This window comes from Gorilla gorilla, chromosome 3 (genome assembly GCF_029281585.2).
Source record: "Gorilla gorilla gorilla isolate KB3781 chromosome 3, NHGRI_mGorGor1-v2.1_pri, whole genome shotgun sequence".
Taxonomy (NCBI): Eukaryota; Metazoa; Chordata; class Mammalia; order Primates; family Hominidae; genus Gorilla; species Gorilla gorilla.
The window spans coordinates 170,378,716-170,391,746 of NC_073227.2; the positions used below are offsets into that span (position 1 = coordinate 170,378,716).

Below are 13,031 nucleotides of genomic sequence, written 5' to 3' on the forward strand. Positions count from 1 at the left end.
AGTTGCATTGATTAAAAAAATTATAGATACATAAGAAGATGTAATACACAAGTCATAAACAATTTAAAAGATGTAACAAACCTGAATCTTGACCTTGCATTGTTTCTGTTTTTTTCCTTAATGCACTTTTATTTAATTTGGCTTAGCTATTTTAAAGATCATATTACTCTAGTCAGAAGCAGTGTTTTAGAATTCAGCTGGGTCACAGGAACTTTCTCACCACTCCATTCTAATTTGCAGTTTTGCTATAATAAAAGCCCTAAATATATTGCTACTGTCTAGATGTTTTATCTGAAACAAGTGTCCTTTGTAGTCTCAGAGGACTCTTCTATTTTATTTCCAGTAAATCAAAGTCTGTGAAGAGCTTCAGTTTTTATTAAGACATACCCTTCACAGTCCAGTGATTGCCAACTGTGGCAAGCCATTGACAGTTCATTTACATATAAGTGATGACTTCCATCAGGTAGTTGGCTCAAAAACACAATGGACATTTAGAGCATATCCAATATTTCTTGTTCTTTGATGAGCACCAAGTGCCAATTTTTATATAGAAATTGACTACTGAAAAGTGAAGGCTTCTTTTCCATGACCTTACACTGTCTTCTACAGCTCTAGAGTGAAATATTGTCACTGAACTTAATGTAGGATCACACCTGTAAGAGACATTCAGTAGCCTTACTTCAACTTGCTAAAAATCAAGGAGTCAAATGTAGAAAACCTGAAACAAGAACAATCACATTTTATTAAATGAAAAGTGAACTTCCACATCCTGTCCCAAACTGTCATAATCAGAACAACTTTTATATTTGTATAAAGTAATTGCGATATTATTAATTTTCTCTTATAAATATATTTACTACTTGGAATAGTGATTACACAACACTCATTAAGAAATCTTATATTTAAGTTTGTAAGTGCCTTTCATTATAACTCCATGATTTTTCTCCTAATGTTTTTGGAATAGCAGTGGTTGAAATGTAGGCAAATTTTTATCCTAATTATGTTTTAAAAAAGGAGCAGGCTGATGACTTGTAATCATGCTTATATTCAACTTGCATAATTTTTCCCTTTTTTAAAAAGTTGCGCATTTTCTATTTTTTCAGTATGTAAACAAAAAATACTTTTATCTTTAAAATAAAATTCAATTATCAGTAAGGAGGATATGCATAATTAAATTTCACAGGTAAGCCAAATTCCACATTTTAGCTTTAGCTAGTAATCACTTCCTTGCCCTGCTCAAAGGTTTTTTTGTTACAATTTTCTGGTTAGTGCTTCATCATGATTTTTAGTCCACCTTGAGTTTGGTTTTGGTGAGGCCTGACTTAACATGATTCTTGTAATTGGCTTTTCTAAAGATTTAATAACTTCCATAGATATTCTTATAGTAAACTCAATTGCATAAAAATAACCTGAGAGTTTTTTGTTTGTTTTAAAATCAAAGAGACTATTACAGAAGTAATGGATGCAAAGTAAAAGCTGTGAAACAATGGGACACTTGTCATGTAGTTCCCAGCTCTTTTCATATCTAGCCTCTGTGCTATGTATAGACTCTATTCCTTCAATTATGGTTCCTCACTTGTTTCTCTAATTCCATTCAAAATAGAGGGATGGATAGATGGATGGATAAAATTAAATTAAAGATTCTTAAGAAAACTTTGCTTTAAATTCTTTCAGCATTGGGGCTGGGTGCGGTGGCTCACGTCTGTAATCCCAGCACTTTGGGAGGCTGAGGAGGGCGGATCATTTGACGTCAGGAGTTCAAAACCAGCCTGGCCAACATGGTGAGACCCTGTCTCTACTAAAAATACAAAAATTAGCTGGGTGTGGTAGCATGCACCTGTAGTCCTGACTACTTGGGAGACTGAGGCAGGAGAATTGCTTGAACCCTGGAGGCGGAGGCTGCAGTAAGCTGAGATTGCACCACTGTACTCTAGCCTAGGTGACAGAGCCAGACTGCATCTCAAAAAAAAAAAATTATTTCAGTGCTAAGGCAAAAAAAAAAAAATTATTTCAGTGCTAAGGCAAATCAACTCAGGAATACTGAGGAATACTGTATATTGCTTCTTACCTTTTTACTTCAGAGTGAGCAATGAGTAGGGAAAAATAATACCATGACTCTACCAAAAATTAACACAGTTTAAAACAACCATTTCCAAAAACTTTACGTAATAAAGGACATTACGGAAAACAAAGAAATTGTTTGACATATATGATTTCAATGAAACATCACACTGTTACCTTTTTAAAGAACAAAAAAGGTGAATCCAACAGTATTGTATACCAGATTCATGAGTTTTAGAAATAAGAATTTTAAAGTTTCTTTATGGTTTTTATTGGTAATGGAACAACATAAATTATAGTCTAATGAAAGGAGTACTTGACACTATGCAGGTTCACTTCATTATGATAAAAGAGATGTTTTTTATGAAGGAGATCAAATGAATGGTGTTCATCCAAAAATACTAGAAATTATAGATAAACTTGTCAAAGTTCTTGCTATATTCAAAGATTTTTATCCTTTCTTCCTACTCATACAGAATTGATCCACCTCCAATGTTAACTTGTCTCTTTGCGTAGAGAAGTTTAACTATTACAGGTAATAATATGTTGGAAACATCATTCAACTTTACATGACTTATAATGTTGCCTCATTTTCCTTTCTCTTATGGATCTGGCCACCAACTTTCCAACAACCCGGATGTTAGCTCGTTTAAGTGCTGGATGTCCATTTACTATAATACAAAACATACAGTTACATTAATATATTTTCAATTAATATGATAGTAATGTATCATGGTTTTGAAATTCTATAAGTTACAGGAAACTAATTATGGTTGTGTTAGAACATGCAAAAGACTGGACTTGGGCTCATTTCCTTCGGGTGTAGTGTGTTACCTTATATATCATGCCAAGAGACTCAAAGTTACTGTTAGACCAAAGCATTGAGGGAAGGGATGGGTGAAACTGGGTTCCACTAATATACAGAATATAGTCAGCCCTCTGTATCTGTGGGTTCCCCGGTAATGGATTCAAGGAACTGCAGATAAAAACTATTCAGAAAAAGAAATTTCACAAAGTTCTAAAAGGTAAAACTTGAATTTGCTACACAAGTACTATGTTGAATCCACATGAATGAAGAGGTGTGTAGCTACTGTATTAGGTATTATGTGTAAACTAGAGATGATTTAAAGTATATGGGAAGTTGGGTATACATTATATGCAAATACTACCCCATTTTATATAAAGGACTTAAGCATCTGTGGATTCTCATATTCAAGGGAGATTCTGGAACCAATTTCCTACCAGCACTGAGGGAAAATCGTATTTGAAATAAATTAGATGCAACACGTTTGCTTTTAAGACAAACAGTATTGACTTTTTTTACATTAAAGTGTAATCAGTTCTGATAATGATATTTAAATTAACATAAACCACTATTCATATAGATTGGTTGTATAGATCCATCTTTATGTATAAAATGACTTTGCAATTAATAAATAAAAGGTATAGATTTACTGTGGCCACCATTATACAAAGAAATAATTTACAGATAGGGTAGTATATCTTTGCTGTTTAGGTCCTATAGTTGTTATTAAACAAAAACATAACCAGCTGCCAAAAACCAGTTAAAATTATAAGAAGAATAATCAACATGGCTAAAAGGAAATTAATGACTTGAGGTGTTACAAGAAATAAGGCATTGTTTCTTGGTTAATGTATCTCCATATTGTTATTTGACAAAGAGCAAGGCCTTATAACAACAAGATTAAATTGGGCCACATTAAAAAAGGACCTGAATAGGCATTTTTCCAAAAAAGATATAAAAATGGACAACAGGTATATGAAAATGCACTCAACATCATTAATCATCAGGGAATGCAAACCAAAACCACAATGAGATATCACCTCAGACCCCTTAGGATGGCTATTATCAAAAAGTCTAGATAACAAATGTTAGCAAGAGTGCGGATAAAAGGAAACACTTATACACTATTGGTGGGAATTTAGATTGGTGTAACCATTCTAGAAAACAGTATGGAGTTTCCTAAAGTAATTAAAAATAGAACTACCCTAAGATCCAGCAATCCCTCTTCTGGGCATATACCCAAAGGAAATGAAATCACCACCTTGTAAAGATTATCTACACGTCCACGGTTCACTGCAGCATTATTCACAGTAGCCAAGATATGGAAACAACCTTAATATATTTCACTGGACAAATAGATTAAGGAACTGTAGCATACATATACAATGGAATATTATTCAGCCTTAAGAAGAAGGAAATCCTGCCGTTTGCCACAACATGAGTGAACTTGAAAGACATTAAGTGAAATAAGCCAGATACAGAAAGAAAAAATATTGCATGATTTCACTTACATGTGGAATCTGAAAAAAAGAGTCAAATACACAGACATAGAGAATCAAATTGGTTACTAGAGGTGGAGGATGGAGAGGAAATGGGGGAAAGTAGCTCAGGGATCACAAAGTAGCAGATGTTTAAGATGAACAGGTCTAGAGATCTAATGCGCAACCTGAGGACCACAGGCAATACAATTGTACCGTATTTGGGATTCCCACTAAAGATTTCAGTTGCTCTTGTCGCAAAAACAAAATAAACAGGAATGATGTGAGATGATGGCTATGTTGCTTCACTATAGTAACTATTTTACTATTTATATGTATCCCATTACATCATGTTGCTTACTTTAAATATACACAATAAAACTTATTTTTTAAAACTGACAAATTAGGCCACAGTAATTGCAAAACAATTAGTAGTTTTCATTCCTAGTGAGATCACAGGGAAAGGCAACCACAGATTAGTGTCCTAATCCTAATTTACGACAGTTATACTAGAAAAGCATGAGATATGCATTCTAGTTCTTGAAATGAGATCTTAGGATTAAGTGCTTTCCTATTATGAATTTCTTTGATAATACCAAGCATATATTTCATCAAGCAAGAGATACTTATAATATAATATTACTCAAAGGAGTTAAAATAGAAAGAAAAGTGAAAATAAGGGCCCGAGTTCATGTTCTTATACATTTCTGAGTGAATCCAGGTTTGGTACTCAATCTTAGTTTCCCTACTTTTGAAATTGGGGATAATATATATCTTGCCCAGTTATTGAAAGGACCCAAAACTATATGTCAAAAGATATATTTGTAATAATATTTCATGAACATTAACTCTTCAGTTGTAATGAATGTACCACATTAATGCAACGTGTTAATAATAGGAGAATCTATTAATAGGGCTGGGGTGCAGGTGTGAGAGTACATGGGAACACTCTACTCTCCATTCAATATTTCTGTAAACCAATATTTCTGTAAAAGTAGAATAATGATAATACTGAAAGCTTATTAATTTAAAAACAGACATGACTCTGATACTTCATAAGTATTTAAAAAATAGTTGCTGGATTATTATCTACCCTATGATATCATAAAATAAGCTTTTTAAAGAAATTTCACTGGCAATCATAATATTATTATTTCATAAACATTTAAAGAATAATTTCACTTAGGAAGAATAAAAATATAAGAACATAATGTATCTTTAATCTTTCAAAGTAAATATTCTTTTTTTCATTTTTTATTATTATACTTTAAGTTTTAGGGTACATGTGCACAACGTGCAGGTTTGTTACATATGTATACATGTGCCATGTTGGTGTACTGCACCCATTAGCTCATCATTTAACATTAGGTATATCTCCTAATGCTATCCCTTCCCCCTCCCCCCACCCCACAACAGGCCCCAGTGTGTGATGTTCCCCTTCCTGTGTCCATGTGTTCTCATCGTTCAATTACCACCTATGAGTGAGAACATGCGGTGTTTGGTTTTTTGTCCTTGCGATAGTTTGCTGAGAATGATGGTTTCCAGCTTCATCCATGTCCCTACAAAGGACATGAACTCATCATTTTCTATGGCTGCATAGTATTCCATGGTGTATACGTGCCACATTTTCTTAATCTAGTCTATCGTTGTTGGACATTTGGGTTGGTTCCAAGTCTTTGCTATTGTGAATAGTGCCGCAATAAACATATGTGTGCATGTGTCTTTATAGCAGCATGATTTATAATCCTTTTGGTATATACCCAGTAATGGGATGGCTGGGTCAAATGGTATTTCTAGTTCTAGATCCCTGAGGAATCACCACACTGACTTCCACAATGGTTGAACTAGTTTACAGTCCCACCAACAGCGTAAAAGTGTTCTTATTTCTCCACTTCTTCTCCAGCACCTGTTGTTTCCTGACTTTTTAATGATTGCCATTCTAACTGGTGTGAGATGGTATCTCACTGTGGTTTTGATTTGCATTTCTCTGATGGCCAGTGATGATGAGCATTTTTTCATGTGTTTTTTGGCTGCATAAATGTCTTATTTTGAGAAGTGTCTGTTCATATCCTTTGCCCACTTTTTGATGGGGTTGTTTGTTTTTTTCTTGTAAATTTGTTTGAGTTCATTGTAGATTCTGGATATTAGCCCTTTGTCAGATGAGTAGGTTGCAAAAATTTTCTCCCATTCTGTAGGTTGCCTGTTCACTCTGATGGTGGTTTCTTTTTGCTGTACAGAAGCTCTTTAGTTTAATTAGATCCCATTTGTCAATTTTGGCTTTTGTTGCCTTTGCTTTTGGTGTTTTAGACATGAAGTCCTTGCCCATGCCTATGTCCTGAATGGTATTGCCTAGGTTTTCTTCTAGGGTTTTTATGGTTTTAGGTCTAACACGTAAGTCTTTAATCCATCCTGAATTAATTTTTGTATAAGGTGTAAGGAAGGGATCCAGTTTCAGCTTTCTACATATGGCTAGCCAGTTTTCCCAGCACCATTTATTAAATAGGGAATCCTTTCCCCATTGCTTGTTTTTCTCAGTTTTGTCAAAGATCAGATAGTTGTAGATATGCAGCGTTATTTCTGAGGGCTCTGTTCTGTTCCATTGGTCTATATCTCTGTTTTGGTAAGAGTACCATGCTGTTTTGGTTACTGTAGCCTTGTAGTATAGTTTGAAGTCAGGTAGTGTGATGCCTCCAGCTTTTTTCTTTTGGCTTAGGATTGACTTGGCAATGCAGGCTCTTTTTTGGTTCCATATGAACTTTAAAGTAGTTTTTTCCAATTCTGGGAAGAAAGTCATTGGTAGCTTGATGGGGATGGCATTGAATCTATAAATTACCTTAAGCAGTATGGCCATTTTCATGATATTGATTCTTCCTACCCATGAGCATGGAATGTTATTCCATTTCTTTGTATCCTTTTATTTCATTGAGCAGTGGTTTATAGTTCTCCTTGAAGAGGTCCTTCACATCCCTTGTAAGCTGGATTCCTAGGTATTTTATTCTCTTTGAAGCAATTGTGAATGGGAGTTCACTCATGATTTGGCTCTCTGTTTGTCTGTTATTGGTGTATAAGAATGCTTGTGATTTTTGCACATTGATTTTGTATCCTGAGACTTTGCTGAAGTTGCTTATCAGCTTAAGGAGATTTTCAGCTGAGACGATGGGGTTTTCTAGATATACAATCATGTCATCTGCAAACAGGGACAATTTGACTTCCTCTTTTCCTAATTGAATGCCCTTTATTTCCTTCTCCTGCCTGACTGCTCTGGCCAGAACTTCCAACACTATGTTGAATAGGAGTGGTGAGAGAGGGCATCCCTGTCTTGTGCCAGTTTTCAAAGGAATGCTTCCGGTTTTTGTCCATTCAGTATGATATTGGCTGTGGGTTTGTCATGGATAGCTCTTATTATTTTGAGATACGTCCCATCAATACCTAATTTATTGAGAGTTTTTAGCATGAAGGGTTGTTGAATTTTGTCAAAGGCCTTTTCTGCATCTATTGAGATAATCATGTGGTTTTTGTCTTTGGTTCTGTTTATATGATGGATTACGTTTATTGATTTTCATATGTTGAACCAGCCTTGCATCCCAGGGATGAAGCCCACTTTGTCATGGTGGACAAGCTTTTTGATGCGTTGCTGGATTCATTTTGCCAGTATTTTATTGAGGATTTTTGCACCAATGTTCATCAAGGATATTGGTCTAGAATTCTCTTTTATTGTTGTGTCTCTGGCAGGCTTTGGTATCAGGATGATGTTGGCCTCATCAAATGAGTTAGGGAGGATTCCCTCTTCTTCTATTGATTGGAATAGTTTCAGAAGGAATGGTACCAGCTCGTCCTTGTACCTCTGGTAGAATTTGGCTGTGAATCCATCTGGTCCTGGAATTTTTTTGGTTGGTAAGCTATTAATTATTGCCTCAATTTCAGATCCTGTTATTGATCTATTCAGAGATTCTACCTCTTCCTGGTTTAGTTTTGGGAGAGTGTATGTGTCGAGGAATTTGTCCATTTCTTCTAGATTTTCTAGTTTATTTGCATAGAGATGTTTATAGTATTCTCTGATGGTAGTTTGTATTTCTGTGGGATCGGTGGTGATATCCCCTTTGTCATTTTTTATTGCATCTATTTGATTCTTCTCTCTTTCTTCTTCATTAGTCTTGCTAGCAGTCTATCAATTTTGTTGATCTTTTCAAAAAACCAGCTCCTGGATTCATTGATTTTTCAAAGGGTTTTTTTGTCTCTATTTCCTTCAGTTCTGCTCTGATCTTAGTTATTTCTTGCCTTCTGCTAGCTTTTGAATTTGTTTGCCCTTGCTTCTCTAGTTCTTTTAATTGTGATGTTAGGGTGTCGATTTTAGCTCTTTCCTGCTTTCTCTTGTGGGCATTTAGCACTATAAATTTCCCTCTACACACTGCTTTGAATGTGTCCCAGAGATTCTGGTATGTTGTGTCTTTGTTCTTGTTGGTTTCAAAGAACATCTTTATTTCTGCCTTCATTTCGTTATGTACCCAGTAGTCATTCAGGAGCAGGTTGTTCAGTTTCCATGTAGTTGAGCGGTTTTGAGTTTCTTAATCCTCATTTTTGTCATATGGCAGAATAGACTCAGAGAACAATCCTTTTGATAAAAACAAGTCAAATCCTGGATAATATATTAAATATATTTTAACTTCATTACTAAGCTGGCAAAGAGGGAAGAAAAATGCAAAAGCCAAAAACAAAGTGAAATCAGTAAGCTTAGTAAATATTTGAAGTGCCAAGCCAGTGTTTTTGGTCGTAGGCTGGGGACAGAGAATAAAGCATAGGATCCACCCAAAAGAGGGAGTGTATCGTGAGAGCACAGTGGACAGTATATCATGATATACTCTCATGAGTATATCATAAGACCACAGTGGAGGCTGTGCTATCAGAGTGAGTGGAAATGAGAAAGAGAGAGAGACACGGGTTGAGGGGTAGGGAGGGTGCAGGAAAGGAGGGAGAGAGAGAAAATTAAAAAGAAAGAAAAAATGAAAAAACCTAAAGAAGGGGACATCAAGGAAATTTCCCTGTTTCCATAAGCTGGGTAGAGAGATCATAAATAACCCCAAAGCTGGCCCTTGGTTTGGTGTTCCAGTTCATGTCACTTGTGTGATCCAAAAATATCTCAAATAACTTTAATGCTCGTTGGTCCCCAAGAACAAATAAAAAACCTCTCTAGAGGAAAGTAACTTCAACAAAGGCCTTTAAAATATGTCATAAAAGCATACTTTATTAACCCATAGTGTGTTACAATGTATTTTTCAATGCAAAAGCAGTACCTATAATACTGGTATTTTAAAGTTATACAGATAGAAATACATGTAAAATATTAAATACCAAAATATTAATGATGAGTTTAGCTATAATTTAGCCTTATATTTTTTGCTTATCTACATTTTCAATGGAAAATATTATTTATGTAAAAATAGCAATATTAGAGATTTAAGCTTCTAGATTGGAATGCATGGTAGAAAGTAATTTTTATTGTAGATAATTAGGAAATAATCAGAAACAACATTTTTGTTTCTATTTCAACAGTTTAAAGAAGTGGTTTTAAATTGTGGAAATGTTCAAATAATAGATAATATGCTGAATACACGATTTACAGGCTGGATTTTCAGAAATGGGATATTATTTTTTTCTCAAAGGTTCGAAGTATTATTGTGTCCTATATTTTCTTTTAAATTATCTGCAAATTTTTATATTCACAAGTCCATGTTATTATTTTTCATGCAAATTCCACAACCTACTCAAGGTTATATATCATTCAACACTATTGGCTACTTCCCATGAACACTTTAAAATGAATCTTTGTAGAGCAACTTGGAAAGAAAACAAACACAGATAGTTTTGCAAAATAAAATAAGCATTTAGGTCATTGAGTATCTACTGAGTCCTGTTTGTTTAGATTCATGCTAAGTGCTATGGGGTGATATAAAGGGCACTAGCTGAGAGCTTTCTGGGTCTCCATTTCTAATCAAGAAATAAACAAGAGAGAAAAACACTACAATTATTATATTACTCATAGTCATCTAGTTAAAAAAAAATAAAGTGAAAGCACTACCTAACACAGTATCAGGATCTGCACATCAGATGATTATCATAATCTACATAAAGCAAAATACAGTTCTAGATGGCAATTAATGTATATAAGTATAGTCAGCCTTCTGTACCTCAATTCAACTAACTGTGGATCTAATATATTTGGAAAAATGCAATAAAAATAACACTATAACAATAAAAAGCAAAAATTAAAAAATGCAGTGCAATACATATTTATATGGTATTTACATTGTATTAGGTATTATAAGTAATCTAGAGAACAATTTAAAGTATCCAAGAGGATAGGTGTATGTCTTATGCAAATACTACATCATTTTTTATAAGAAACATGAGCATCTGTGGGTTTTGGTATGCTCAGGAGGTCCTGGAGTCAATTCTCTGTGTATACCAAGGCACTTATAATATGGTTTGGCTGTGTCCCCACCAAAATCTCAACTTGAATTGTAGTTCCCAGAATTCCCAAGTGTTGTGGGAGGGACCCAGGGGGAGGTAACTGAATCATGGGGGCCGATCTTTCCCATGCTATTCTCATGATACTGAATAAGTATCATGAGATCTGATAGGTTTATCAGGGGTTTCTGTTTTGCTTCTTCCTGATTTTCTCTTGCTGCCACCATGTAAGAAGTGCCATTCACCTCCTGCCATGATTCTGAGGCCTGTAAATCCAATTAAACCTCTTTTTCTTCCTAGTCTTGGATATGTCTTTATCAGCAGTGTGAAAACAGACTAACACAATAAATTGGTACCAGCAGAGTGGGGCATTGTTGAAAAGATACCCGAAAATGTGGAAGCAACTTTGGAACTGTGTAACACGCAGAAGTTGGAACAGTTTGGAGGGCTCAGAAGAAGACAGGAAAATGTGGGAAAGTTTGGAACTTCCTAGAAACTTGTTGAATGGCTTTGCCCAAAATGCTGATAGTGATATGGACAATAAGATCCAGGCTGAGGTGGTCTCAGATGGAGATGAGGAAGTTGCTGGGAACTGGAGTAAAGGTGACTCTTGTTACGTTTTAGCAAAGAGACTGGCAGCATTTTGCCCCTGCCCTAGAGATCTGCAGAACTTTGAATTTGAGAAAGATGATTTAGGGTATCCGGTGGAAGAAATTTCTAAGCTGCAAAGCATTCAAGAAGTGACTTGGGTACTGTTAAAGGTATTCAGTTTTATAAGGGAAGCAGAGCATAAAAATTTGGAAAATTTGCAGCCTGAGTATGCAATAGAAAAGAAAACCCCATTTTCTGGGGGAGAAATTCAAGCTGGCTGCAGAAATTTGCATGAGTAGCAAGGACCCTAATGTTAATCCCCAAGACCATTGGGAAAATATCTCGAGGCCATGTCAAAGACCTTCATGGGAGCCCCTCCCATCACAGGCCTGGAGGCCCAGGAGGAAAAAGTGGTTTTGTGGGCAGGGCCCAGGGTCCCTGTGCTGTGTGCAGCCTAGGAACTTAATGTCCCAGCCATTCCAGCTGTGGCTGAAAGGGGCCAACATACAGCTCAGGCTGTGGCTTCAGAGGTTGCAAGCCCCAAGCTGTGGCAACTTCCACATGGTGTTGAGCCTGTGGGTGCACAGAAGTCAAGAGTTGAGGTGTGGGTACCTCCTCCTAGATTTCAGAAGAGGTATGGAAATGCCTGGAAGCCCAGACAAAAGTTTGCTGCACGGGTGGGGCCCTCATGGAGAACCTCTGCAAGGGCAGTGCAGAAGGGAAATGTGGGGTTAGAGCCCCCACGCAGAGTCCCTACTGGGGCACAAGAGAGCTGTGAGAAGAGGGCCACCTTACTCCAAATCCCAGAATGCTAAATCCATCAACAGCTTGCACCGTGTGCCTGGAAAAGCTGCAGACACTCAATACCAGCCTGTGAAAGCAGCCAGGAGGGAGGCTGTACCCTGTAAAACCACAGGGGTGGAGCTGCCCAAGACCATGGGAACCCACCTCTTGCATCACCATGACCTGGAGGTGAGACCTGGAGTCAAAGGAGATAATTTTGGAGCTTTAAAATTTGACTGCCCCACTGGATTTTGGACTTGCATGGGCCCTGTTACTCCTTTGTTTTGGCCAATTTCTCCCATTTGGGATGGTTGTATTTACCCCCATTGTATCTAGGGAGTAACTAGCTTGCTTTTGATTTTACAGGGTCCTAAGCAGAAGGGACTTGCCTTATCTCAGATGAGACTTTGGACTGTGGACTTTTGGGTTAATGCTGAAATGAGTTAAGACTTCAGAGGACTGTTGGGAGGGCATGATTGATTTTTGAAATATGAGGACATGAGATTTGGAGGGGCCAGGGGTGGAATGATATGGTCTGGCTCTGTCCCCACCCAAATATCAACTTGGATTGTATCTCCCAGAATTCCCATGTGTTGTGGGAGGGACCCATGGGGAGGTAATTGAATCATAGGGGCCAGTCTTTCTTGTGCTATTCTCGTGATACTAAATAAGTCACATGAGATCTGATGGTTATACCAGGGGTTTCTGCTTTTGCTTCTTCCTCATTTTCTCTTGCCACCACCATGTAAGAAGTGCCTTTCACCTCCCACCATGATTCTGAGGCCTCCTCAGCCATGTGGAACTGTAAGTCCAAGTAAATCTCTTTTTCTTCCCAGTCTAGGGTATGT

The 13,031-nt window shown here is 36.6% G+C and overlaps 1 protein-coding gene across 4 annotated transcripts in view; it reads right to left on the bottom strand.

The window, feature by feature from the left end:
* The window catches only part of IQCM (IQ motif containing M), a 471,732-nt gene that overhangs the window by 85,153 nt on the left and 373,548 nt on the right, over positions 1 to 13,031 (bottom strand). Inside the window, exon 12 of one of the 4 annotated variants that reach the window (XM_019025045.4) lies at positions 2,617 to 2,732. The exons of the other annotated variants lie outside the window; for them this stretch is intronic. Within the exon in view, the coding sequence (XP_018880590.4) occupies positions 2,617 to 2,732 (116 nt within the window). Of the gene's footprint in view, positions 1 to 2,616; positions 2,733 to 13,031 lie in introns of those variants that run through there. 4 annotated transcript variants of the gene reach the window in all.